The sequence below is a fragment of the Sebastes fasciatus genome, chromosome 12, assembly GCF_043250625.1.
Source record: "Sebastes fasciatus isolate fSebFas1 chromosome 12, fSebFas1.pri, whole genome shotgun sequence".
NCBI classification, from domain to species: Eukaryota; Metazoa; Chordata; class Actinopteri; order Perciformes; family Sebastidae; genus Sebastes; species Sebastes fasciatus.
The window spans coordinates 20,579,881-20,607,572 of NC_133806.1; the positions used below are offsets into that span (position 1 = coordinate 20,579,881).

Genomic DNA, 27,692 nt, shown 5'->3' on the forward strand with positions numbered 1-27,692 from the left:
GGTTAATCTAGCCATGGTCTTAATAAAAATTAAGCTTTACAAGCAAAATACTGATTACATTAGTCCTGGAGTGATAACTAGCTTATAAAATGTCTTCCCACAAGTGTTGATTCAACTGAATGGTCATTTATTTTCCATCTTAACAGAGGCCTGATAATTGTATTCTTTATAAATCAGATTTAAAGGAAACCGAAAGCAAAAAAAAAAGGTAAGAAATGATTTTTTTCCAACCTTGTGGTTTGTCAAGTCAGTTTATTTAATAACAACCCGAAGTGCTTTACACAGTAAAAAGGAAAAAGTGCAGTGTATTAACTAAATTCCTAACGTTTATATCACAATTTATATGTAACACTTTTATATAATCTCCGCCCATGCCTCTAAATACACAGATAGTTTACTAGTTTTATACTTATAAGTGCAGGCTACTACTTCAATACTTCTTGGGACTAAATAGGCCCACTTTTTAATTTATAAAAGTATACTTTAAGTGTAAGTATTGTACTGATAGTTTACTAGTTTTATTTGTAGCCCACTTTTTAGTTAATGAAAGTGCACTTTAAAGTATACTCTCCGTAAACTACTAGTTAAATAGTTTTTATACTGCAAGTGTACTTGTATATACATGCAGCCCACTTTATAGTTTATGAAAGTGCACTTTAAAATATATACAGTAAACTACTTGTTAAATAGGTTTTATACTACAATATATACTTTTATAAGTATATATATATATACTTCTATAAGTATATATATATATAAACTTTTATAAGTATATATATACTTTTATAATTATATATATATATATACACATTTATAAGTATGTATATATACACATTTATAAGTACATATATTCACATTTATAAGTATATACATACACATTTATAAGTATATACATACACATTTATAAGTATATATATACACATTTATAAGTATATATATACACTTTTATAAGTTTATATATACATTTTTATAAGTATATCTATACACTTTTATAAGTATATACATACACTTTTATAAGTATATAGATATACTTATAAAAGTATATCTATATACTTTTTATACTTAAGTATATACATATATACTTTTATACTATAAGTATAGTATAAGCCAAGTATACTTTTCTTAAGTATATATCTGATAAGTACATAAGTACATAAAGTATACTAATAGCACACTTGAAAAAACTGGTTAATTCAAGTGTGTATTATATGTGTATTATATATATACACATATATAGATATATACTTAAGAAAAGTATATATATATGTATATATATATACATATATATGTATATACTTAAGAAACGTATATGTATGTATATATATATATGTATATATATATATGTATAGATACATATATGTATCTATACATATATACATATATGTATATATATATAGATACATATATATATATACATATATGTATATACTTAAGAAAAAAATATATATATATGTATATATACACATATATATACATATATATATATATGTATATATATATATATACATACATACATACATATATATATGTATGTATGTATGTATGTATGTATATATATATACATATATATATATATATAAGGTCAAGAATGGACTGCCAGGCTCAAGGTAATGTTATTTATGTGTCTCTTGTGTAATAAAGACTAAATCCCCAGTACAGTAGATCTACCTGCAGTAATACCATCAGAGGTGAATCATGACCTCCAGTCGACAGGTGTCACTATGACGACGCAGAACGCGGAAGTCTCTCTACAGAAGCGCGCCATGCGTAGAAGAAGAGTCGGGTCTTTCCTCTTGTTTGTCGGTGAGGCTAACGGGCTAGCTGCCTCTAGACTATCCTCTAAAACACCGGCTAGTCAGCCCCATACCGACTGTCTCAACCAAACGACCACCGAGCAGCTTGTTTAGTGTTTGCTTCAAGGATATATAAGCAGACTAGTAACTAAGCAACCGCTTTCTTTCCATGTGAAGGTAAGTGTCCACTAGCTAGGTGAGGCTAACGTTAGCATGCTCTGAGGTGTGTAACGTTATTTCACCACCCGTGATGTAGAAATGATCTGGTCAAGAGGTTATCTGCTCGTCTCATGGATGTGTACTCTCCTTTCAGAGACGAGGACATGTTTAAAATGAAGCTTTAACCGACTTCTCTCCTTTAGCTTAACGTTAGCATGTAGCTGATGCTGATGTAAACGGCTTATAGTGATGACTGTAAAGGTGATCAACCGCTTCTATGTGGATCAACATGCTTGGTGGACCATGATGCTGAGAGATGAAGCCAACCAAGGAGGGTAACAGTGGAGATGACACGGCGCCATATCGCGTCATATCATCGAGGTGCTGCTACGCATGCGCAGTAAATACCTGGTCTGCACTTGTCCACTAGGTGGCGCACTATCATAGCACATGGGGGGTGTGATTGGAAGTAGGGATGTCACGGTACCAGAAATCTAGTAGTCGATACCAATACCAGTGAATTTACACGATTCTCGATACCAATTCGATACCACGGTAAAAAAACAAACAAATGCCATGTAATTCAACACGCACTCCTTTTATTAAAACATTTGAACATTACAAAAAACAGGCATGTAGCCTTTAAGTAATAAATTAAAAGAAACGTCTATTAACATTGCAAAACAGAACAGTGGCATGTAGCCTTCAAGTATTTAAAACAAACAATATTGTCTGGATGTCTGTCGTTGAGGTGCTTTGCTAAATTGGAAGTATTTCCTCCTTTGGAAAGAAAAGTACGACGGCACCGTTACTGCAAAGCATACTGGTTTTTGCGAATCTATTATTACTAGTTGTAAATCCGCCTCGAACGCAAAGTACTTCCATACCCGACTCTTGCTATTTGTTTTCTCAACGAGTTGAGGCGGAGGTAGCGCTGCAGCAGCTGCCATCTTTCACGTCTTGTGTTGTTGTTTTTTTCCGTGCTGTTACGGCGTTCTTCTTCTTCCCTCATTTCACGGCAGATGAGAACACTTGTAAGTGTATACTGCCTCCATTAGATCCGGAAGAATCGCATCTCCAGTACCTCCGCTCCGGTACCAAATGACCATTACAGGCATCGTTCGGTACTGAAGAAAACGAGTACCGTAACATTATTAGAATTTTGGTACAGAGTTGGTATCAATGAGAACTGTCCATTGTTCCACACTTAACGTTTTGACTGTTTTGAGTACAACATCCTTAGAGTGCACTGCATTTTGCCATACTTCTTAGTGTGAATACATGTATGCGTTCAAAATAGTTTAAGTACGCAAATTGAGACAGGGCACGTGTCCCAGCCGGCATTCAATAGCCGTGACGCCAATGCGGAAGTGCCAAAAACTGCAGTTCCTCAAATGACCACTTGAGGCTCCAAAAGCATGTCAATCCCAATAGACCCCCATCTTAAAAAGCCCAATTTTACAGCATAGATAAACATGTTTACTGCCGGGTACAAAAACGGTTTTGGCCTGTATAGCTATCCCCGTTCATGACAACTGTACAGAGGTGAAATTTTATATAACTCACCCGTTTGAATTATATTAAGGCTTAAAGTTAGACATAATGAGGGCATGGCCGCTTTGAGTGACAGGTGGGTGCCATACCAGGTGACGAGCTGCTAGTTGTCTCCTCTGTGGTGTCACCCAGGCCCGCCTCAGCTACACTGACGTTCCACCTCTTTGCCTATTTTTGGATTAACTGTGAGTTAGGCTGTGTCATCGCTGCCAAGATGGCGACGGCCGGAGCCACCCACTTTGAGCTTCACAATGGCTCTTCAAAAACCTAATAGGTGAAGTCACGGAGACTACATCCATATTTTATGCAGTCTAAACTTGGGACAGAATCATTCCTATACAATGCTGTTTAAATAACACTAAAATAAATAAATAACAATATCACTTATTGTAGAAAGTATTCCACTTACAGTGTTCATTTTGGGTCTTTTTATACATGACAATATATGTAAAAACATTTAAAACTATAGTAATTCTTTCTGTTTTTTTACTTTCATGATGCTTTGTCTGGCAGTAACTAGAGATGTGACAGTGAGGAAATTTTCCCACCGATTAATAAACTTATGACAACATTGGTGTTACTGATTACACCGGACATTTTAGCTTTGACCGCTACGTCCTCCTCATGGCGATTCCCTCATTAACATTATGGTTCTCCTTATAGCATTGAGTTTAAATCTGAAATATTGCCAAATAGGCGCTTTTGCTTTTCGCTTCGACATCAAATCCTCCGCCATCGTCTTGTCTGTCAGCTCTCTCTCTCGTCCCGTGTGTGGGACAGACATGATCACTATAAGAGGTTTCCACTGTATAGTATGATCACTCACCATTAAATAATGATATATAACTGAACTGAATATTTGTCCATTTTAGTTGTATTCTGTTTATGATTGCATTAACTCCAACACCTGTCTCCAACAGCGAAGGTGCTCCAGAGGGCTCCACATAAACAGCGAACACATCCATACCCGGCCTGATGATGCAGGGAGGAAGGCAAAATGTCCTGGAGGACGGCTTAGGCAGAGGCTTGCTGAACGCCGGACGGTTTTGCTTCAGCTGTGAGCAGATATTTGCAAATCGAAAATGCCTGGAGGAACACTATTGCACTGCTGCAAGTCACATCTGCTCATGTGGAACCGAGTTTGTTGAATACAAAGACATGCTGGAACACAGCACTACACATGAACCAGGACACCAAGTGCTTGATCATGAAACAATAAAGAAGCGCAGAATTGAGAAGCGCATAGAAGAGGAACAGCAGCTGAAAAGAATACACGCTGGCGAGATTGTCTGGAAGGCGCCTAGATTGGGCAGTGCGCCATCAATGTCTTTGCCAGCGAAGCCTTTGATGCAATCACCCTTTACATCAGCTCACATGCCACAAGTTCCCATGCAGTCTGCGCAGATTTCCCAAGTGCCTCAGTTGCACCGCTCACCGTCACAAGTACCTTTGCTCCCAAAGCCCCGTGAGAAAGACATGCAGAATATTTTTGCGGGTGTAGGTGCACCCACAGTGGATCTTTGGACAGTTTACCAGCCTGTCGTGTTGTTGCGAACGATGCGCACATTTAAGAAGACAAAGCCTTACACTTGTTCTAAATGTGGGCAGTGTTTTATGACGGCGGCCACTCTCATCGCCCACCACAGCTTACATGTCACTGATAAAGTTGCTGGCTGTATAGGATGTGGGCTGCTGCTCTCCAGCAAGAAGATGGTGCCTCGCTACCATGTTTGTAAGGGACCCAACACCCTAACTAGCAAATTCAGAATCATCACTGCGAGACCGCTGAATATGAAGTTGCCAAATGAAGTTATGGCAGCGCGGAGTCCAAGTGTTCATGGGTCTTGGCCCACTCCCCAGAATCCCAGTGCAGCCACTAAAGGCAGTCGGGCACCTCTTATGATTTCCTCCCTGCAGTTGCAAAACCAGAAAATGAGTACATACAATAAAAGCAATCGGGGGCTTCATGTCTCGCCATCCCTGCAGGTGAGGAGTCCAACTCCCAGTGCATTCAGTAAAAGCACTCAAGGACGTCCTGTCACTCCCTCTGCGCTGTTGAAGACGCCCACACAATCTGCATCAGGTGTATCGAGCAAACCAGTGCAGGCATCCTCCGCATCGAACGGGTACGCATGCCGAGTCTGTTATCTTCCTTTTGAATCTGCTCAGCTGCTACAGAGGCACAAGTGTGCCAAAGCACAGGAGTTCATGGCGACGCACGTGCAAGGCGGCAAACGGCATTTCAAGCTGAAGAGGGTGACACCGGCGACGAGCCCGTATCCTGCTCAGATGAATGGTGAGAGAAAACTTGGGGTTCCAACTTCTGGCAACATGAAGATAAACCAAGTCATGGCTATCGGTCTGGACAAAGGGCAAGAGGCGGCTCCCGTGAATGGGAAAACAGGAGCGAGTATGGACGATGATTGTTACATAGTTGAAAGCCGACCAGACAAACCCGCTGAGATGATTTACCAAGTAACCTCATCGGTCCCTATTAAGACTTGACAAAGCCAGAGAGGCACATCCAATTTGCATGTCACATTTTATGTTAATTATGGACCAACTGCATAAAGTCAGTGCTGTTCGAACAGCATCTACTTGAAAAGGTTCATTGTACAGGAACACAGCGCTTTCTGGCTTTCTCCAAACTATTAAACAAAGTAGGGTAGGATGACTAGTGACGGCAAACATGCATCTTAATTAAGCTGGATTTCTTTTGTCAGTACTGTAAAAAGTCCAATATCGGTGCCCCATGCGATTGTTGTAGGAAATGTAAATCAATCAAGTTACCTTTCAAAATGTATGTGCATGGTTTACCCATGTTCGGCGGGATAACCAGGCACTTTCCTAGTTTTTGTTGTTTTTTTTAAATATGTTTAGTATGATCTGATATAATGTGTTGTGAGGCTGTTGAGATTGACCACAATACCGTATCTGTTCTTATCAGCTTTGTCAGACTTTAACTATACAGTATATGTTGTATTAAACTATATTTTCAAACTCACTGTATGTATGTGTTCATGGCATAAAATCATGTTATATTATCAACGAGGTTATTGACATGATGAACAGCAGTACAAATACTTCAATTGATAGCAGTGTGATATGTAATACTTTAACAATTTATGGTGCAGTACAGCACAGTGTTTTGTTTTTGCAGTTCGACAAATAACTTATTTAAGCTGACATTCCTCTACAATACTAGGCGTGTTTTTTTTTTCCTTTATCCATTGATTTGGTGCCTCATTTCTTAATTTTTCTTACATCTTTATTCAGTTTATGGTGCCTGACAAGTACAGCAAGTGGAAGTAAGAAACAAAAGTGTCAGTAAAATAAGTGATAATATTGAATCCTAAAATGATGACATAAAGTAGAATTAAAAATTAAATAGACAAGTAAAGATTTGGCAACAATGCCATTGTGTCCTTTAAAATATATTATAGTATTGGTATGTTGTGGAGTATTTGATTAACCAACTTTTTGTTTTTACAGTTCCACAAATAACTATTATTTAAACTGACATCCCTCCACAATGCTAGGTCTGCTAATGTAGACCTTATATTTTGTGGGAGTAACTTTATTGATCCTGAGGGAAATTCAAGTTTCCAGCATCACAGTTCCATAGTGCAAAACAAGTTAGTAAAAAGGCAGTAAAAAAGTTAGTAGTACAAAGTACAAAAAAATACACCAGATATAAAAATACAAGGAGATGAAGAAAACTGTTAAAAGTGAATATAGTGCAGGGTAACAGCTGTGATACAGGACTATTAAAAAAGTGAGTATAGTGCAGAAGAGACTGTTAAAATTTGAGTATAGTGCATTATTATCTGTCCTGCAGAGTTTATTCTCAGTTTCTGATAGTGTAAATCCCCTTTTTCCTCAGTGATGTAGTGGGTCTATTGTCTATCTTGGAGCACTAATAATCTCCAGCAGAGGGGGCCATTGTCTTTATACATCCATGGAGCCATCTGATCTCAAAGCAAAAACAAGACCCTGTTGTGTCCATTAATGATGAGGTAAATATTCCTAAACGTGGATGCGGCGTTCAAGTGCTGTTTGTGTGCTTGTAATCTCAAAAACTTCTGCTAAACGTGAAGACCAAGCAGCACCTTTTATGTGTGGTACTAAACTTGGAGAAGAGTCGAGCATATTACTGGTAGTTTGTCTGACCAACAAATTAATAATAATGGTGGTGTACATCACTTTTCCAGCTTCCAAGCTTCATGTCCCTTAAACGTGTATCACCAAAGGCAAGGCAGCTTTATTTGTATAGCACATTTCAGCAACAGGGCAATTCAAAGTGCTTTACATAAACATTCAAGAACATTGCGACAAAGTGCAAAAGAACATTAAGACATAATTAAAACAGTTATAAAAACATTAAAGATTAGAAAATAAAATCTATAGGATAGAAGCTAAAATAGAATATAACACACAGATTAAAGCTCTAGTGCAGAATAAGATAATTATCTGGTTTAATAAAAGGCAGCAGCAAACAGGAAAGTTTGAAGCTTTGATTTAGAAGAACTCAGAGTTGGAGTTGGTCCTGCAGGTTTCTGGGAGCTTGTTCCAAATATTTGGTGCATAAAAACTGAGCTTCTTTATGTTTAGTTCTGACTCTTGGGGACACTAAGCAGACCTGATCCAGATGACCTGAGAGGTCTGGATGGTTCACAACATAGCAGAAGATCAGAAATGTTTTTTGGCCCCCAATCCATTTAATGCTTTGTAAACCAGCAGGAGTATTTTGAAATCAAAAGAGAAAACCTTACCCCATACAGAACGCATTTAACTTTTAATTTAACGAAGATTTTAACTAACAATTTAATGCAGTGCTTTATTGAATTACTGGATATTACAGAATTTATTAATTAAATGAATTAATTAATTTACTCTGTAGCAGGCTATGGCCTTGGGTCCCACTCACAATTCTAGTTGACTGTAGTCAAGTTTTTCCACAAATACATCTCTTATTATAGTAGGATATTGTATAAAACAACATCATAACACTGATTTAAAAAAAAAATGATAGATGATTATTTAAAAAAATCTTGCATACACCATAAAATGATCTTGTAAAAGGGTGCAGATGAAAACATTAAAAGTTGTTTAATATTTTAGCTACTTTACATACAACCCTGTTTTCAGCTTTGTGATGATGCATTTTTTCCAGCTGATCCAAGAGGATTTTTAAATATCTGTTACATAAAAACTGAACATCTTTAGTGTCGTGTTTTGCCACTCTGCTTACTTCTGAACACAACTCATAATTGCCAAATTTCCCACACCGCCTGAAAGCATCCACTCTGCTTTGTGCGTGGATACCCGAGTGGCTCGCTGCTGCTGCTGCTGCTGCTGCTGCTAACAGCTCTGCAAAGAAGAGAAAAGCCAGCTCCACATTAACATTATCAGCTCCCAGACTTGTGCACGATTGTTAAAACAAGTGCCAACCAGCCACGTTACCGACAGAGCATTATATATGTTATCTTTGCAGCTATCCTATCCAGTGCTATCTAGTTGAGCAGCGGTCAGTGAATGGCTACGCAGAGACCAGGCTTCACTCTCCCACGCAGGCAAGCACTTTGTGTTTACTAACCTTACCGCCCAGCACATTTTGGTTATTGAGAAATATCCTTACAGGAGCGTTATTAGCTGTAAATAAAGTGTTGAAGGTTAGGTTTGTATGGCCTCTAATGGTGGAGAACCTGAGCTAGCTGGTGGCCTACTAGAAGATGACGCCTACATTGTTGTGTGCTGTTGTTGATGATAATGATAATAGCTGGATGCTGAAGATGACTTTTGTGTTTAAAATGCATAAGTGACCCCAGCTGGGACACACGGTTGTGTCTCAGTGGGTTTCTGTGTGTGAGCATTAGTAATCATTGATTAAAAAGCCATTTTGATGCTCAATGCATCAGAAAAGACTCCCATCTCCATCCCCATCAGATGAAATGTGTCTGCAGGGGAGATGAAAGGTGGGCTGACATTAGCAGCAACCACTGTCAGTCTGTCTAGACTGCTAGTGGAGGGATTTTGTTTGCATTACCCGTTACATTCATGCATCTTTGCAAACTTTGCAACACCATACTCTTGAGTGTTGGTATGAATCCCAGGTTCAGAAGTGGTACACTAGTTTTTAAGTCTATGTAACAGAGATGGAAAATGTATTTCCATGCTTTATTTGAGTAAAATAAGCAGTGTTGCAATGCAAAAAACTACAAACTAAACTCATGCATGAGGATTTTTACTAAAGTAAAAATACAATACATTATCAGCAAAATGTTCCAGAAGTTAAAATATTGATTATTGTTGTTGATGATGTCTGGTAGCTGGATGCTGAAGATGACTTTATGTGTTTAAAATACATAAGTGACCCCAGCTGGGACACACCGTTGTGTCTCTTTCTGTGTGTGAGCATTAGTAACGTTAATCATTAATTAAAAAGCCATTTTAATGCTCAATGCACCAGAAAAGACTCCCATCTCCATCTCCATCTCCATCAGATGAAATGTGTCTGCAGGGGAGATGACATTAGCAAGCAACCATTGTCTGTCTAGACTGCTAGTGTAGTGATTTTGTTTGCATTACCCATCTGTTACATTCATGCATCTTTTGCAAGCTTTGCAACACCATACTCTTGAGTGTTGGTATGAATCCCAGGTTCAGAAGTGGTACACTAGCTTTTAAGTCTATGTAAGGTGTGATTTGGTATGAACAGAGATGGGAAAATGTGTTTGCATGCTTTATTTGAGTAAAATAAGCAGTATTGCAATGCAAAACTACAAACTGAACTCATCCATGAGGATTTTTTACTAAAGTAAAAATACAATACATACAATACATTATCAGCAAAAATGTTCCAGAAGTTAAAGTATTGATTATGCAGAATTGCCTTGTCCTTGTCCACTTTGCTATTTTACTTAAATATATTTTAACTGTTGTTTTTTTTATCATATTATTGGATTATTATAATTTCTGGTGCCTTAATGTGAAAGCATCATTTTAATGCTATAGCTGCTGGTGAAAGAGCTCCTTTTATATCATTAATAAGCAGATAATTCTGTAATGATATGTCATAATCCATAAAATGTCCATGTGTTTTTTAATAGAGCTGTCAATCGATTAAAATATTTAATCACGATTAATCGCATGATTGTCCATAGTTAATCGTGATTAATCGCAATTTAATCACCCGTTTTTTTATCTGTTCAAAATTGAACTTAAAGGGAGATTTGTCAAGTATTTAATACTCTTATCAATATGGAGGGGAGTGGGCAAATACGTTATAGCCACTGGCATGAAGTGTACGCGCAACTGTAAGAGATGCACATTTGTGATTTTTCAGGCCAGCAATTATAATAATAGGTCAGGTCTGTTATAGGTATTGTGACGTGATTGCTGTAGGAATACATGTTGCTGTTTTTATGAGTTACAGCCTCCTTGTCACTGTTCAATCCACAGACTCTTGACATGGGGAGTAAAATGTCCTTCAGCAGAGGAAGCAGTGACCAAAATACCGTCTCTGAGTTGACTTCTGTGGCATCACATCCTCGCTCCATTCATGCCCCTTCGGACTGCAAGCAGGTATTTTATTGAGAGAGACAAATAGACATGTATATTACAGTATACAGCACAATTTCTGGAGTAACCCTAACTTGCATTCCTATTCTATTAGCATGTGGTCTTGTACACCTGACTGTTTAGGATTTAACTGCATACATATAGACTTTAACACCATAGAACAAATTATAAGGCATTAATATTGATACCCATTTTTTGCACGTCTTTATTTCTATACTATTTTAAGAGACTTATACCATCACTACATTTGTGACAAATGCAGTTCTTCTTTTTTCTCCCACAGATACCTGACGACAAGAGATGCAGTGAGGAAGACCTGGACTCCAGGTGGGGAGAGGAAATGAAAGCAACAGAACTGACCCAACCTGCACCTGAATCCCACTCATCGGGGGGGCACGTGGAGTCTGATGGCCGTGTTAACTCTGAAACAGCAGGTGGAACACATTGTCAACACAGCGAGCACACGCCGTCACAGGTAGGGATGGAAGCAGCGTCTCAAATGACACCTGCGAGCGTGTGCAGCTCTACAACCGACAGCCGCGGGCAGCCTGTGGAGGGCCGCAGGAAACGCGGCCGCCCGCGTAAAACAAAACCGCTGTCGACAAAAGACAAAAAAGATCCAGACTCGGCTGGTTTTGATGCAGTTCAGCATAAGGAGATCAGCACGACGATACCTTTGCCAAGAGACGGTCCGTTAGTACAAGTACAAGATGGTGTCCCTGTGCTGCCAAAAAGGAAAAGAGGAAGACCAAAAAAATCTGAAATGGTAGCTTATAAAGCTATAGCTGCTAAGGTTGCTTCTCCCAGAACTCCTGCTAATGTTAGCGGTCTTGCAGGGAGACTGAGGAGTAGAACTGAACAACACCCTTCGACACAGGACGGACAGCCTGAATCTGATAGCAAGCTGGACCCCAAGCCGACTGAAGTGACTCCTACAGAAAGTAGTAATACATTGAGCTTCCAAGGTTTTAAAAGAAGAAGAAGAAGAGCTAAAGTGGCTGATCAGCAAGTTCCAGCTAAAGTGTTCAGACTGGATGTTTCCCAGGAGGCCTCGTCACTGTTGAGCAACGACACAGGCTGCGGGGAGACAGATAAGAAGGTGGAACTAAACTCTGACAAACAAGAGACTGGTACAGATGGAAGGAGCTGTCAAATCTACCCGTTAGAAGAGCCGCAGACAGACCTAAAGGAAAGTGCATTACCACTAAGAAAACTGAGTTCTCAGCCTGAAGTTATTCCTTCAGAGGGTTTAAACTTGGTAAACCCTACTCAGAGTGACGACCCTAAAATAAAACAGTCGGCCGACATGAATGGCAGCGAGGAGTCGCAATTGAAAAGCAGTCTCGAATTCCCCCAGAAGAATACAGAGCTCTTTTGCACGGACGTCGTAACGTCCTCTGAACAACCACCTAAACCTGTTGGAGTCCCCTGTGCTGTGAAAGCTGAGAATATTGAGTTAGAGCTGAATGAATTAAATCCTGTGTCAAAGTCAAATAGTCCCAAATCTTTACGATGCAACGCCAACACCACATTTAAAGCTGAGGGTCCAAACAGCACTTTCAGGCGCAAAAGAGGCGGCAAGAGAAGGAGGAGAAGAACTACCGTTTTGTTACAGAGAGAGCAGCTTGTAGAGGGCCACAAAGGCAGCGACGACACTCAACAAAGCACAGACTGTATTGACGAGGACATGGAGGCTAACGCAAATGTCAGCTACACTAAAAAAGGGGGGAAAACTGTGGTGAAATGTGGCTACTGTGGTCAAACATTTAAATTCCTCTCTCAGTTCGTCATCCATCAACGCATTCACACGGGCGAGCGTCCTTTCAAATGCACCGAGTGCGGCAAAGGTTTTAGCAAAAATTCAAACTTAAATCTCCATCTCAAGACCCACAAAAAGAGCAACATATATCAAAAATGTCCATTTTGCAAGATCAAATTCTCTTGCTCGGAGTATGCCTCTCATATGCAGACGCATGCAATCGTGTCGGACCAGGACTCTGAGAGCAACCAATCTGAAAAACGCAACAGAGGGAACGAGCATGAAAGCAGTCAGGGACTTCACAGACCCGTTTCCCAAGAAAAGAGAGAGAAAAAAGTGTGCCAGTACTGTGGTAAAACATTCCCGTTTCAGTCCGCCCTCATAAGACACGTGCGTGTCCACACGGGAGAGAAGCCTTATAAATGTGATATATGTGGCAAAGCTTTCGGTCAGGCCTATTTCTTGCGCGTTCACGAGCTCACCCACTGGTCCGTGAAGCGTTACAACTGCACTCGCTGCGAAAAATCCTTCACTCATTATAGCAACGCAAAAAATCACACTTGCAGACCGTCGCCAAACAGCGACAATTTACAACCCAACAGACGCGTTAGGCCTTCGCTGACGTACACGTGCCACATCTGCAAGAATGTTTTTGACCATCTGCAGGAGTTCAACAGCCACATGAGAGCCCACACCGGCGCCGAGCTATATCGCTGCTTGTATTGTGACAAGCTGTTTGGCGTGCTGTCTGAATATAGCGCCCATCGCGGTCAGTGCAGAGGAGAGAGAAACGCCTCGAGCTCTGTGATAAAAGGTGAAAAGACAGTGTCATTAATACAGTACACAGTGCCTGCACTCAGGTGTTCGTCGGGACCCAATCCAGCTTCTCCTCTCACAGGTGAAAATTGGGAAACACAGAAAAAAACGTCTCAGACCGGCCCCAAGAATCGATTCGCTAACTCAAAGAAACCGTTCCAGTCGACAGTCATACCGGATCACCATCTCTCACACCTCGTGTCAAAGTTAAACAAACTAGACAACCGCTCGGACCCCAGGAAATATTTATGTCCGAGCTGCGGGCGACTGTTCAGACACATGGGCAGGCTCCGAGCCCACATGCTCACCCACGCGCCGGGGCAAAGTTACACCTGTGCCTGTTGCGGCAAGACTCTAGAAAGCTGGAATAAACTGTGGCATCATCAGAGAGTCCATCGACAGAGACGCGGACGCTTCACTTGTCCTCAGTGCGGGCAAGGTTTCCGGTTTGTGGAGCGGTACAGAAAACACATGAGCGAGCACCCGGAGCTCCAGTGGATTCAGGTCCGGCCCAAGAAAGTGTTTCTGCCTTATCAATGTGAGCAGTGCGGGTGTAGATTTAAGACTCTCGATTTGCTGTTCAGTCACCAGCTTTGCCATTCCTCCGATATTGACTTATTCATAGACGACCATACTGCACAGTCTAACAAGAAAATGTTTAGCCCTCCCACGAACAACCACATAGCCACTCTACGTCCAGATCCTGAGGAAAACCACTCTCCTCTGGGCGCCTTATCCGAATGTCCAGATCCAGTAATTCAAGAGTTGCCCGTGATTTCCTTTGTCCAAAGTAATGGTCTCGATTTGGGTCAGCATCCCAGCAGCACACATTTGATTCAAGATATAGAAACCAGTCGTGACAGAATAGATGTTAATGCACTTAGAAAGCCCATTACTCCTTTGAGAACTGTGAAAAGACCCGTGAGCGGAAATGCCAGCGTGTCACATGAGGCGTCTGCAGACGGTGTTAAGTGCGCCGTGTGTGGCGACGCATATCCTGCCATTTCAGACCTTTATCACCATTATTTGCAGCATGCTAGAGGCCAGGTGTAATAACCTAAACGGAGATACTTTCATCATCATGTTTAACACAGGGGGGGTCCTGTAGTCCTAGATTAGAACACGTAGAAACATCAGTTACACACCTGGTAAAGGTACGGGAAATTAAACGCATTGAAAAAATTGTTTACAATCATGTATTCAACCTGTCATGCCTGACAGTTTAAAGATTCTGAAAATATACACTCTGAATGTACAAAATAATAGGGACACTTTCTGTTTTCATGTAGGCAACTTCAGCTAGAAGCCACTAGACTTTCTTTAGTTTCTGTGATTACATTTCTGTCCATCAAAAAGAACAGAAGAGATGCAGGTAGAGAGAACATGTCAGAAAGATGCTCCCAATAATAATGTACAAAATATTTTGTACATTCAGCGCATTAAAGCCGAGCCAGAAGCAGCCCTGGGATAATATAATCAACAAAATAAGCACTTGAAAACAGAAATTGGACTGTTTGTAAATGGCTGATTATGGAAAATAAGTTTTAAATTAAAACAAATATTGATATAAAAGTGAAATAACCACTGAGCCCTCATTTATCCTCGTTGCCCTGCCACCTCCTGGCGTCTTTATTCTAGTACCCTGCACTGATCAGAAGGGTGGACGTCACACTGAGTTATGAACTCCGTATTGCTGTGAAAATTTTGTTTGGTAGACCTGACCAAGAACTTATTTAATCCTTACTTTATAACACATCATGTAGCTGTATAGTTTTACAAATCTTGAACACGTCATCTTGATGAGTGGATTCACTTTATGACTACTGTGAATTAATTTCAAACGTGCATTTCAAATCACGCAGAGCTTTTTCTTGACTTCTACAAAGGAAACTGTTCCTCATAATGTTTCAGACAAACTGACGTGTACTGACTTCAAATTTGTTTTGCTCTGGACTCCAACAAGGACATGTATCAATCAGCATTTCGTATTTACATTGAAAGTGAACTTTACTCTCGCACATGTTTGTCAAAGACTTTGCTCTCTCGTGGACTTGTAATATAATGGCTGAAATCAAGTGATGCTAAATTTTCTAGAAAATGCACTAAACAAACGCACATTCCACACCTGAAATACCAACAGGGGTGTTGTTGAACATCCTTTCTTTCTTTTTTTTTTTTACTGCCTTTGAAAAACTACATTTCTGTGCTTCAATACCAGGCTTGAATTTTGTTGGAATCATGAAAAAACATTTCAAAAGATGTTTCCCCGATGGACACCCTGCTCTGTTGTATATGGTTTTATGCTATAGTTTGTCTTAAAACCAATAAAGGTCATTTTTGTATTGATATGTGATCATGTCTGTCATTTTTTAGCTCAGTAACACCCATACTCCTCTTATAAGATAACTATGAGATCCTTAAATCCTAAATATTAGGTTTAGGCTTTAACTAACGATTATTTAGATTGTTGATTAATCTGTTGATTATTTTCTCAATTAATCGATTAGTTGTCAGAAAATGGTGAAAAATGATGATCAGTGTTTCCCAAAGCCCAAGATGACGTCCTCAAATGTCTTGTTTTGTCCACAACTATATTCAGTTTATTGTCATAGAGGAGTAAAGAAACTTACTCAGAAAATTACTCAAACCCATAAATTGATTATCAGAATAGTTTACAACTAATTTAATAGTTGACGACTAATCAATTAATTGTTGCAGTTCTAATTAGGTTAATTTGAAGGTTCAACTATCCTTTTAATATTGATTAATAAGAGAAGTAGCTTGTGAATAGAGCTGCAACGATTAATTATTTGGCAACTATTCAATTAATCGCCAACTATTTTGAGAGTGAGTTATTTTGTAAGAAAAAAAAGTCTAAATTCTCTGATTCCAGCTCCTTAAATGTGAATATTTTCTGTTTTCTTATCTCCTCTATGACAGTAAACTGAATATCTTTGAGTTTTGGACAAAACAAGACATTTGAGGACGTCATCTAGAGCTTTAGGAAACACTGATCAGCATTTTTTGACATTTTATAGATCAAACAACTAATCGATTAATCAAAAAAAATAATCAACAAATTAATCGACAATGAAAATAATCGTTAGTTGCAGCCCTAATTTGTGAATCAACACAATGAATCCTGACAAATACCGACCCCAATGGTCACATTTGGGGTTTGTTTACTTCAAAGTAATTTAAAGAGCTGTTGCAGCATATTTTAATAGTGCGAACAAAATGATGAGTTTGAGTACAATATGTAGTGCTCTGCCAAGAAGTCAAATAGAGGAAGTAGCTTTGTTTTTCTATTTATTCAAAGGAATATGCAGTTTTCTATCCTTTAACAGATGTCTGTGAGGTGACTTTAGTTGGAGGACATGGTGCTGCGGATCCAGGAGTTGTAGTTGCAGACCTTGGCGTAGACTCCAGGCTTGTTCCTCTGGGCGCAGCCATAACCCCAGGACACAACACCCTGCAGCTGACCGTTGCACACCACGGGGCCGCCAGAGTCACCCTGAGAGGACGCAGACAGAAAGGACAACATGTGAGCAGAGGTGTTCTGAAGTTTGGTGTGTCCGCTCTAAGAAACAGTGATGATGACTTTAGCTGGTAGTACCTGGCAGGAGTCCTTGCCTCCCTCGAGGTATCCAGCACAGAACATGTTGGAGGTGATCTGTCCAGGGTAGGCAGACCTGCAGCTGCTGTCGCTCAGGATGGGGACATCCAGGCACCTCAGACGATCAGGGTAGTTGTCTAGAGAGGAAGAAAGACAATACATGTGAATGTTCATACCCCAGCATGCAATAAAAACATTGTCCAGATGTTACTGCAGTGTGTTACTGACTTCCAGAGCTGAGGGTGTTGCCCCATCCAGAGATCAGACAGCGGGTGCCAGAGCTGGCACAGCTGGAGGGCAGGGACACGGTGCGTACGTAGCTGGTCAGGGAGGCGGGCTTGCTGAGCTTGATCAGCATGATGTCATTGTCCAGGTTGCGGCTGTTGTAGCTGGGGTGACGGATGACCCTGGCAGAGTTGATGAACTGCTCTGTGCCCTCATTGACAGCAATGTTGTGCTCACCAAGACGCAGCTGGACGCGGCTGCAGAGACAGAGAGAGAAAGAGGGTTAAATTACATGTTAGTAATGTGACGTTGCACCTGTAATGAGGCAATTGGTCTGTTTAGCAGTATATTCAGTTGAACCTAAAATTAAAAGTGTGCACTTACGACTTGTAGCAGTGAGCAGCAGACACCACCCAGGTGCTGGAGATCAGGGAGCCTCCACAGAAGTGGTAGCCAGAGCTCAGAGAGACCTGGTAGGGCACAGAGTTCTTCCTGCACTCGTAGCCTCCAACAATCTTGTCATCCTCAATGGGAGCGGCATCTGATGGAGAATTTACCAGAGTTTATGTATTGCGGGACATCAGTTTTCAAAGAAATCTTAAAGTAAATAACTCTTCAGTGCTATTGTTCCAAAATAAAAATAAGAGTAAAGTAAGAAAGACTGGTTTAGTCGTCACACTCACATGCCACTGCGAACAGAGCCAGAAGAATGAAAGCCTTCATGATGGTGTCCGTCTCAGCCTCGGTGTCAGCCCAGCTGCACTACAGTCGCCTTTTAAACTCACTCTGTCCCTCTGCTATCTGATTGGCCAAGGACACGTATTCCCATTTTTTTTACCTTTATCTTGCTGGGTAACGTTTGTGAAAACACATCTGGAAGACGAGAGCCAACATATTGATAATGTGTCCTTTCGTTCCACCAACATGCCAAACACATGCGTATGCATAAACCCTTAAACACAGGGGGGGGATTTCATGTGTTTATCTAGAAATATATTTCACTATTACTCCTCTATTTTATTGTTATTCAAAGCAAATTATTTTTCATTTGGTGTGGTTTTACTAAATCATATTTAGGCACAATATATACTCCTTATTTATAGAGAAACAATACCCTTCAAAGAAAAGGTACATCAATTTTCAGTCTGTTATTTTATGAAAAGTACCAGGAATTGTAGTCAAGGGATGACTTGGTTTATATAGAGAATCCACAAGAGCCTTGGATAGTTTAAAGCAGATTACATCAGAATGACAGTCAGAATTAACATGAAGGTGGCTTTACAGTGGGAGACACATTTTGGAGAATTATCATGTTTTAAAAGCTAAAGGTTGAGTTTACAAGACGCTTCTTTGATCAAATGTTCCTTTCACTAAAACTGAGTGGGACGTGGTGTACAACTTGAGTGGCATTTGTGCCGTATACTTAAAGTAATGTTCATGTACCAAAACAAACTCTCTCAATATGTCACTCAGTATGTTAAATAGAGTGGATAAAATACTTAAATTAATGTCAAGTACACTTTTATAATTATGTTCTAAAATAGTTTTTTTTTTTTTACTTTGGTGAATCTTTCATCATAAAGTTTGTATCAGAAAACAAAATATTTGATTTAATTATATTCTGTTTTTGCCCTCTGAGATTGAATGTGTCCGTCACACTTTGCAAGAAAAGAAGATTTACGAGTGACAAACTAATTTGGAAACGGAAACAGATCACAACAACATATTAAACATTTGTCTATGTAAGTTGTCTGTATTTATGTTTATATTTTCACCCACACTTCCAGTCAAAGACATTTATCATCCTGTCTGTCTCCTGTTTGTTCTCCTGATTCACAAAACACTCACTTAAAAAGACTGCTTATTTTAATACAGTCTAATTGCAAATATACAGCAAATGTGATTACTATCACTCATTACTATATATATCAATACTGTATTCATGTCTAGTTAATTTCTCTATTTTTTCAAGGGGGAACAATAGTTGGCCTCAAATATTGCTCTGAGATTGTTTGACGTGCTGTTTTTAATTGATATTGTGATGACACATCACAATATCATCCCCCCCCCCCCTCCCGTGAAACCATGAATACAAAGAAATTCAGTTTTTTATCACCACAAACAAAATGTGCAAGAACTTACAGGCTGCAGCAAAGAAGGTCAGAAGAATTAAGTACTTCATGTTGCACCTAATCAGTCTACAAACACACACAACAGGATCAGATGCATAGGGTTAATATTCAGGCAGACGGCTCTTTATCTAACGCTCTCTCAAGGATTTTTCCACCATGCACCTTGCACAATGATCAAACATTATCCCACCTGGGAAACAGCATTATGGTCAAAGAGAAGACCATATGGATTTCCATGAGTCCTTCATTTTTAAGCTGACAGATACAGATAAATGTGCAGCCCTGAACCCTGCTATCTTTATATTAATTACTATGTATCAAATAGTAGTAGTAATACATATGTATTAAATATTGAATAAAAAAAGTAACACAAAGACAGACAAAACCATTTATCATGTTTTCGTTTATTAGGGTTTATCTTTTAAATTATATTAATTATAATTATACGAATTATAATTAAATAATTGTAGTGACATTCGACATAAACAAGTGATTATAGGGGGATGTACCACAATGCAACATATTGCATTGTCAGTAATTGTTATATTCACAACCTCAAATGATTTGCTATCTTAATCTTGGTGAAATTCCTGATAATTTCCTAGAAACTTGTCTGAAAGACCTTTAATAAAATATCACAGATTATAGGGGAAATAGAGGAAAAATACATGGACTGTTATTTTGCTTATTGTATTGAGTTTATCCTGTAGTTACCAGATGTGTTGATTTAAAATGGATTTATTCAAATATGAATTCATGGTTAGAGACTTTATTCTCTATATGTTTAATTGCCTCTAGACAAATGTCATGTGTTTTACATCGACTGAAGACTCTCCATTGGAAATGATTTATTTCTGGTGCAGCAATAAAAACACTGTCTATTTCTTTGTATTTAGGACCAAATTATTCATATCTTCCTATGAATTTATTATCAGTTCCTCTCTAAGAAATAGAAATAAAACTATAGGACCTGGGATTTTTTAAATTTAATTGTATTGTTATTATTTTTATTTACACGAGTACAAAATACAAAATCAGTACACAGAGGACAGTATACAATTTAAACAATAACACAAAACAGCCAGGCATACAAATCACTAGACAAAAATCTGGGATATTATGAAACAAACAGAAATTAATAGTCTTAATAGCCTTTTTTTTGGTCGGATTAAAAATGTGTTGTACATAATAGTTTAACATCCTTCACAAAAACACCTAAACAAGGTTTATTGTTGCTAAATACTAGACAAGTTAATCATCTTCACCTGCCTTTTTACAAAACAAACCATGGCCAGTACTCCCTCAGATATCGTGGTGTACAAATATGGAACACCAAAATACATGTTATCAAGAGCTCGTTATCCTTAGAGCATTTTAAAAGGAAATGATCATCACATTTAATTCATGATGTCTAATTATCTTTTGATATGTTTAGATACATTTTCTTTTTTCTTCTGTACTGTTTTTTGTATGTATTTCATTGTTTTTATTGGATTGTTTTCCACTGTTTGGTTAGTTTTTTCTGCACATTTTGTGTACTTCTTGTTGTTGTTTAACTTTTGTTGTATTTTTAAAATTATGTAAGTTTAGATCTTTCTTCCTTTTTTGTTATAGTTTTTTTCTCTCCTGGGGTTGGGTGGAGGTCCTTTGTATAAGCCTGTCGCTTCTTGACCTCTCCTGACACATTTGTTGTTGGTTTTTTTTCATTGACTGGATTTTGTGCAGTTTTATATATGTGCAAATAAATAAATAAAATAAATAAAATAAATAAAATAAATAAAATAAATAAAATAAAATACATTCACAATTATGAATAAAATATTTAGCTAGGATTATTATTATTATTATAAAGAAATATTTGCCAAGACCTGTAAAATAAACTGGTGTACATTTGCTCCAACATCTCCAAACTTTTATTTATTTATTTATTTATTTTTATTTCAAAATTACAGTATCCATAGTAACAGCAGAAAACATTAAAAACATTTACATACAAAAGAAGCATAGCGAAAACATAAACAAAGAGCTGTGCCAAACATAAAAGGACAACAGAAATGAAACAAAACCAACATAAAAGAAAAAAAAACACAATAAAAAAATAATAATAATAAAAAAAAGACCACGCGAGTGTATGACAATAATTTCACTTAAAAACTTTAAAGATATTGCATACATTCATTGTTTTCATTGCTTTTTTTGTTTTGTGAGGAATAAATTGTTGACAGATATAGATCCATTTCTTTCATAAATACAAAGAAATTAGGCTTTTTTTGTGGTAAATTTACACAGAATTAAAATTAGATTAAAAAGAAAGAATACATTACTGTCTTTGTCACTGTAATCATAGCAACCAAATATAATATTTCTATAGTACATTTGCTCAACATCTCCAAACTGTGATTGGTCCTGAACAAACCCCCCTGAGTGACATCACTTGCACGCGACAGTCTCCGGTTTGTGTATCGGCTGCTGAGCTAAACAGCTGCACCAATTGTGTTTTGGTTTGGTTTCCACCTCCCATGTGCAGTTATCATGAGGTAAGAAACACAACAGCGTCGGCTCTCTCATCCATGTCTGCTCGGCTGTCAGCTTTACCTCAGACTGTGGTTGATAGTCTCTGTTAAAGCTACCAGCTAGCTCCAAGATCAGCACCTTAATGTATGCGGGATGCGCAACCATTGCGGATGTGGTGCAGACAAAAATGCGCATCGATGCGACAGAACACAGACGTCCACGACAGTGTTGCAAATAAGACACAGCTCTTTAAGTCTTTATCATGCTTCACGGTTGTAAGCAGTGTTATGTTTTGTTGTTGTATTTCAGCTCTTGGAGGCGAATCTCTGCCTTGAAGGTGCATCTGTCTGTGTGTAAACATCTGGATGGTCAGATGTAGCTCTCAGCCTGCTCCAGGTGTTTCTACACCGTGTGTATATGTTTACAGTAACATATCAGAGTACATGCAACTCACAGAAATGGATTTAAGTGGCTGCATAAAAGACTTAATGCTCTAATCAGACAATATGATTGTATATCTCTCACTAAGCTGCAACAATGACTTGATACACTTGAAAAATACTGTTATAAAACAGTATTTAAGGGTACTTTAACTCTTTATTTCCTAAGAAATCAGTGTGTAGTCAAAGCAGCTTTATAATCATCTGATACAGTGTACTGAAGATGTCTTTAACAGCAGGTTCAGTTACACCTTGAACTTGAGTTAAATGGGGCAGCAGCTGCCAGGATCAGAATTGGCCCGCCAGTCAGTTCTGCTGTAAATCAGGTCTGACCCATGACTGAGTACTACGAGGAGGGGGGGCTGCTGTACGAGCAATCACCTCCCATGCACATCAAAGTGGAGTCTCCGGAGGGACCCTTTGGAGGGGGAGCCTCGGAAAACGGCTTCCCCAGGGAGGATGAGGACTCGGATGGCAGCTGCGACCAGAGCACCGGGTTACCTGGTGGACTCCCCTTCAACGTGGTAGTGGTGCATCCCAACATCATGGCACCCGGCATGTCCTCAGACGACCTCTTGTCCATTGAACAAAGTAAGCCTGAATGACATTAAGACCATTGCATAGGATTGCATATTTATTTGTAAATTTCTGCAGAGCACGTGGCTCCTAATGGCAACATCGTAAAATGATTTTATCTGCAGTGTAGGAAAGCGCAGCCAGGATTTGCATTAATACATTCTACGTATGCAGGTCTGCAAACAGCTACAGCATTTTGTTTTACTAAGGAAACATTTAGCTTCAATGTAATCACTCAAGGAAGATTGAGATCAATTTTGCTCTTAATGCTCCATCCCTTTCCAAAAGTAGTAATAGTTGAATATGTTTTGGGCTTAGCAGCTTAGCAGAGTGGAAATAAGACTGAAATTGCTGCACATTTCTCTTCCTCACACTATATTTAGCTTCACTTGATATTTTCCCTTTCCCTTTCGGGCTGTTCTCTCACCTCTCTCTCTCTCTCTACAGACAGAGCTATGTCAGCTGCACTGGCTGCTGGCGGTGCAGGAAAAAGAAAGAGTCGTTTCAGCGGAGCGGAGCTGGAGGTGTTGGTGTCAGAAGTCACTCGGTGTGAAGGAGAGCTCTTTGGTCCTGCGGGGAGGCTCCGGCGGCGGGAGAGAGAGCGCATCTGGGCAGGAATCCTAGAGAGAGTCAACGCCGTGTCCAGAGTCCCACGCACCCTTCGGGAGGTGAAGAAGCGCTGGGACGACTTGAAGAGACGCAACGGGGGCAGGCTAGCGGATGCTCGCCACCGCAGCTGTTACCTGCCGTCCAGCAGAGGGGCCTCGATGCTCGGCCGTCCTTCCCAGACTAGCCCCAGGCTTCAACAAGCCAGGCAAAAGCAAAACAGCAGACCAAAGCCCAGTTTCCCATGCTTCCCTGATTCTGACACAGGTAAAAAAATATCTTGTCTAATTGTTTTTTTCTTCGTAGATTGTATAAATGCAACTACTCGATATTACAATACTTTTTTTGGCAGGTGTAGGAGTGGAAGGATCAGAGAGAGATGGTTTGGAGAAAGATGAGGACAATCCTGAGCGTGACAGAGAGATGGGAGAATCTGAGTGTGAACCAGTAGAGAACAGCATGGAGGACAAATTGGGATTAGGACTAGGTCTGGGTATAGGACCACCCCCCCCATCAGAACGATGGCTGCCTCCTTCCCCCCTTTACAGTGCCCCTTTCCTGAATGGCAGCCCTCAGCCCAGTAGTCCTCAGCCTTCGCTTGGAGCACAGCAGGGTCCTCTTGAAGCCCCTCCGCGCAGCTCGTGGCTGGAAGATGAGCTGCGAGGGTTAGGGGAAGCAGCAATTCAACTGGGAAATCGGGTCGATATGAGTCTGCGGGAGTTTGGGGACGGTTTCAGACAAGACATGAGAACACTTGTCGCTTCGCAGGAGGCATTAGCAGTCAGTCTACAACAAAACAATGTCCTCTTGCAGAGGCTGTTAGGAGTGCTTGAGGCCCAGCAACAACCACAGCCACAGCAGCATCGTGTACAACAAGCACACCCGTCGCAAACATCTCAACAGCACTTACAGCCACAGCCAGCTCCTCAACAGCAGCTACAACACACTGAACCACTGCAGCAGCAACAACAGCGGATTGAAGCACCACCGCAAACACAACTACAACATCAGCAGCAGCAGCCACATGTAGTACAACAACAATCGCAGCAACACCAAACGCAAATACAGCAGCCACAAGTCACCCAGCAGTCAAATAATCAGTCAGCCGCGGCGGTGGTTCCTGCACCATCGTCCCCTGACGTAAACGGCACTTTTCCCCCTGATCCACCCGCCACCACAAACGGAAGCGCGCAGAGGCCACGGCGAGGAAGAGCTGCCGATCACAGGCGCAGAAGACGGCGCTGAGGAGGAGGCACTTCAAAGTGCACATCATGCGTGTATGGTGTTTTAAAAATGTGACAAGAAATTATGCTCTTTTTCTATTTACAGTATTTCTGTAAAAAAATGGTGGAGATTTACGTCCCATTTCAAATCAGAAATCCAGCTTGCACTTAAGTGTGTCTTCAGAGAGGACTGAAGCGGATAAGAAAATCTGACACATGAGATGATAGGGTGGCCTTAACGTTTAGCTTGGTTCCTCAGACATACGCTAAAAGATTTCCTGAAAAACAGTTGCTCTCTGGAGTGACAACTTGACTGATGGGACTTTCAATACCCAGACAACAACACACTGTAGGTGCTGATGTTTAACATGCATGTCACTGTACATGCTTTGCAGCCGAGCTGCGGAGCTCATGACGCCCTTACTAGTCCAGTACTGTCTCCTGATACACTAACTACATTGTCATAAAGTACTTGTAATCTGCAGTTGTTACCATATATGGTAGTTATACAGCTATTGTACTTACCTGCTAATGTATGCTTGTGCTTTTTAACAGTTTCATGGAAAAGTTCGTCTTTTCCAGCTTTTGTTGGACAATAAAGGTAGACTGTGTTCTGTTCAGTGCATTTTGAGACAACAGTGTTACATTTTAAAGACTTTTAAAGACAAGGAAAACCTTCCGACATTAACATCACAGTGGGCTCCAGCCTTTAATTCATATGTTTCTGGTGAAATTTCAAAAGCATACATACACGTATGTATAGGGGCTATTTATTCTAATCTTGCATGCAGTACGATGGATGTGTTTTGTAGATAGTTGCAAAGAAACAGCATATGGCCACATCATCTACGTAGTTTTGCACAATCTATATTTTGTAGATAGCGACTGTTCTGATGAAATGTAACTTAATAAAAGTCAGACATGGACTGCAAATAAATCCATCTGATCACTTATTGTTGGATTTGTCACAAAAAAGTTACTATATCCTCCTGAGACCCAGCCCATTGACATGTGTCGTCTGTAGTGGACTTTTGGCCACATGCATATCTTCTTACTCTTTTGACCTACTCTATCAACCCCTGGTGTATTGTAAAGAGGACATCCTAGGCTTTCCAGTGATATGGCATGTGTTGCTTTTTTTTTAATCAATTTGAATGTATTCTTACTTAATATCACTCTACAGCCATAATCTGTTCATTTTTTTAGTCTTTTCACATTGAAATAGTCCTGTAGTCCACTACAGTGGACAATAAAGATAAAGTTTAACAAGCCTAAATTGTTAAGATTTTCTTTTAACCCTAAATAGGAAGGAAATCACAAAAAAAAGTAATTGGAAGACACTTTTGAACTCGGTTCCCAGGAGGATATATTGATTTGTGAAGAGAGTGTTTTGGTGTAGCAGTAGTAGTAGAAAGGGGAATGTATAATTTAATTATATTTTAAGATAAGATAAGACAAGATATACTTTTATTGCCCCCGTGGGGACATTTTTTTTTGGTCTGTGTCAAACTGCAGTTAATAAAACACTATATTAAAACAGCATCAACAACAATAATAAACGATTCCACACAAGACAGGGAAACAGTTCCACAGAAACAGATGTTTCAACACGTACACAGTCCACATACATAATGGCACATACTATCACACACACCATGGCAGGTATTGCACCCAGGTAGTGCACTGCACCGTCTACCGTCTTGTCCATATTGCACAGACAATAGCCCAATATTACACAGAGGCAACATATTGCACTGTCCCTATTTAACATATTGCACTGTCCCTATTTAACATATTGCAATGTCCCTATTTAACATATTGCACTGTCCCTATTTAACATATTGCAATGTCTCTATTTAACATATTGCACTGTCCCGATTTAACATATTGCAATGTCTCTATTTAACATATTGCAATGTCTCTATTTAACATATTGCACTGTCCCGATTTAACATATTGCAATGTCCCTATTTAACATATTGCAATGTCCCTATTTAACATATTGCACTGTCCCTATTCAACATATTGCACTGTCATTATGATAGCTTTATGTTAGGAGTTGTTTGTTTGTAACGGTTCATTCTGTACCGTGGGACTCTATATCTCCTGCCGGAAGGTAAAAGTTGGTACTCCTGATTTAAGATGTGAGTTGGGTCTGACACAATTTTCTGTGACAGACCCAACTCACATCTTAAATTTTCTGAAATGATGAACTAGTTGGCAGGTGATGGTGTGTTTTATTTTTAAAGCAAAAAAACAAAAACAGAAATGCATAAATAAATAAAATAATAATAAGACTGCACTCTTCCATTGTAGCTCTAGGGGTCATCATCATATATGTTCAGTTCTTCATAAGCTCTGAGGAGAGACTTTGCATGTTGTGCTTTACATAAACATTCAAGAACATTGCCACAAAGTGCAAAAGAACATTAAGACATCATTAAAACAGTTATAAAAACATTAAAGATTAAAAAATAAAAACAAGCTAAAAATAAAAGCTAGGATAGAAGCTAAAATAGAATATAACACACAAGAGTAAAAGCTCTAGTGCAGTATAAGATCATTATTTGATTTAATAAAAGGCAGCAGCAGCAAACAGGAAAGGTTGAAGCTTTGATTTAGAAGAACTCAGAGTTGGAGTTGGTCCTGGAGGTTTCTGGGAGCTTGTTCCAGATATTTGGTGCATAAAAACTTCTGC

At 39.5% G+C, this 27,692-nt stretch overlaps 4 protein-coding genes across 6 annotated transcripts; 3 read left to right on the top strand and 1 right to left on the bottom strand.

The window, feature by feature from the left end:
- The first annotated feature begins 1,703 nt into the window (after nucleotides 1–1,703).
- LOC141779283 (uncharacterized) lies at nucleotides 1,704–6,510 on the top strand. 2 transcript variants are annotated; one of them, XM_074654040.1, is made up of 2 exons: nucleotides 1,704–1,970; nucleotides 4,432–6,510. In XM_074654040.1, exon 2 carries the CDS (start codon nucleotides 4,482–4,484, stop codon nucleotides 6,009–6,011), a length of 1,530 nt encoding a protein of 509 aa, XP_074510141.1. In that variant the 5' UTR covers nucleotides 1,704–1,970; nucleotides 4,432–4,481; the 3' UTR covers nucleotides 6,012–6,510. The 2 variants fall into 2 exon arrangements, with proteins under 2 accessions (XP_074510141.1, XP_074510140.1); XM_074654039.1 differs by having other exon boundaries at nucleotides 1,706–1,970; nucleotides 4,427–6,510.
- Nucleotides 6,511–8,785: 2,275 nt separating this feature from the next.
- Nucleotides 8,786–16,008, top strand: LOC141779269 (uncharacterized). Its single transcript, XM_074654022.1, has 3 exons — nucleotides 8,786–9,079; nucleotides 10,968–11,090; nucleotides 11,371–16,008. Exons 2-3 carry the CDS (start codon nucleotides 10,977–10,979, stop codon nucleotides 14,713–14,715), a joined length of 3,459 nt encoding a protein of 1,152 aa, XP_074510123.1. The 5' UTR covers nucleotides 8,786–9,079; nucleotides 10,968–10,976; the 3' UTR covers nucleotides 14,716–16,008.
- Nucleotides 16,009–16,958: 950 nt separating this feature from the next.
- On the bottom strand, nucleotides 16,959–18,304 carry LOC141779305 (trypsin-3). Its single transcript, XM_074654061.1, has 5 exons — nucleotides 18,187–18,304; nucleotides 17,888–18,044; nucleotides 17,507–17,760; nucleotides 17,279–17,415; nucleotides 16,959–17,176 (listed from the first exon to the last, which is right to left on the bottom strand). The coding sequence occupies exons 1-5, from the start codon at nucleotides 18,224–18,226 to the stop codon at nucleotides 17,027–17,029; spliced, it is 738 nt and encodes a 245-aa protein (XP_074510162.1). The 5' UTR covers nucleotides 18,227–18,304; the 3' UTR covers nucleotides 16,959–17,026.
- Nucleotides 18,305–21,726: 3,422 nt separating this feature from the next.
- On the top strand, nucleotides 21,727–25,943 carry LOC141779280 (uncharacterized). Of its 2 annotated transcripts, XM_074654036.1 has the most exons (4): nucleotides 21,727–22,172; nucleotides 22,459–23,180; nucleotides 23,613–24,038; nucleotides 24,124–25,943. In XM_074654036.1, the coding sequence occupies exons 2-4, from the start codon at nucleotides 22,925–22,927 to the stop codon at nucleotides 25,014–25,016; spliced, it is 1,575 nt and encodes a 524-aa protein (XP_074510137.1). In that variant the 5' UTR covers nucleotides 21,727–22,172; nucleotides 22,459–22,924; the 3' UTR covers nucleotides 25,017–25,943. The 2 variants fall into 2 exon arrangements, with proteins under 2 accessions (XP_074510137.1, XP_074510138.1); XM_074654037.1 differs by having other exon boundaries at nucleotides 21,727–23,180.
- Nucleotides 25,944–27,692: the final 1,749 nt, after the last annotated feature.

Bases quoted from the DNA above. Each gene is read 5' to 3' on its own strand.
- LOC141779269 (XM_074654022.1), top strand. From the start codon at position 10,977: ATGGGGAGTAAAATGTCCTTCAGCAGAGGAAGCAGTGACCAAAATACC. The intron at 11,091-11,370 runs GTATTTTATTGA...TTTCTCCCACAG, and splicing joins CCCCTTCGGACTGCAAGCAG to ATACCTGACGACAAGAGATG.
- LOC141779280 (XM_074654037.1), top strand. From the start codon at position 22,925: ATGACTGAGTACTACGAGGAGGGGGGGCTGCTGTACGAGCAATCACCT. The intron at 23,181-23,612 runs GTAAGCCTGAAT...CTCTCTCTACAG, and splicing joins CCTCTTGTCCATTGAACAAA to ACAGAGCTATGTCAGCTGCA. The intron at 24,039-24,123 runs GTAAAAAAATAT...TTTTTTTGGCAG, and splicing joins CTTCCCTGATTCTGACACAG to GTGTAGGAGTGGAAGGATCA.
- LOC141779305 (XM_074654061.1), bottom strand. From the start codon at position 18,226: ATGAAGGCTTTCATTCTTCTGGCTCTGTTCGCAGTGGCAT. The intron at 18,045-18,186 runs GTGAGTGTGACG...ATTCTCCATCAG, and splicing joins GGCTCTGTTCGCAGTGGCAT to ATGCCGCTCCCATTGAGGAT. The intron at 17,761-17,887 runs GTAAGTGCACAC...CTGTCTCTGCAG, and splicing joins GCTGCTCACTGCTACAAGTC to CCGCGTCCAGCTGCGTCTTG.
- LOC141779283 (XM_074654040.1), top strand. From the start codon at position 4,482: ATGATGCAGGGAGGAAGGCAAAATGTCCTGGAGGACGGCTTAGGCAGA.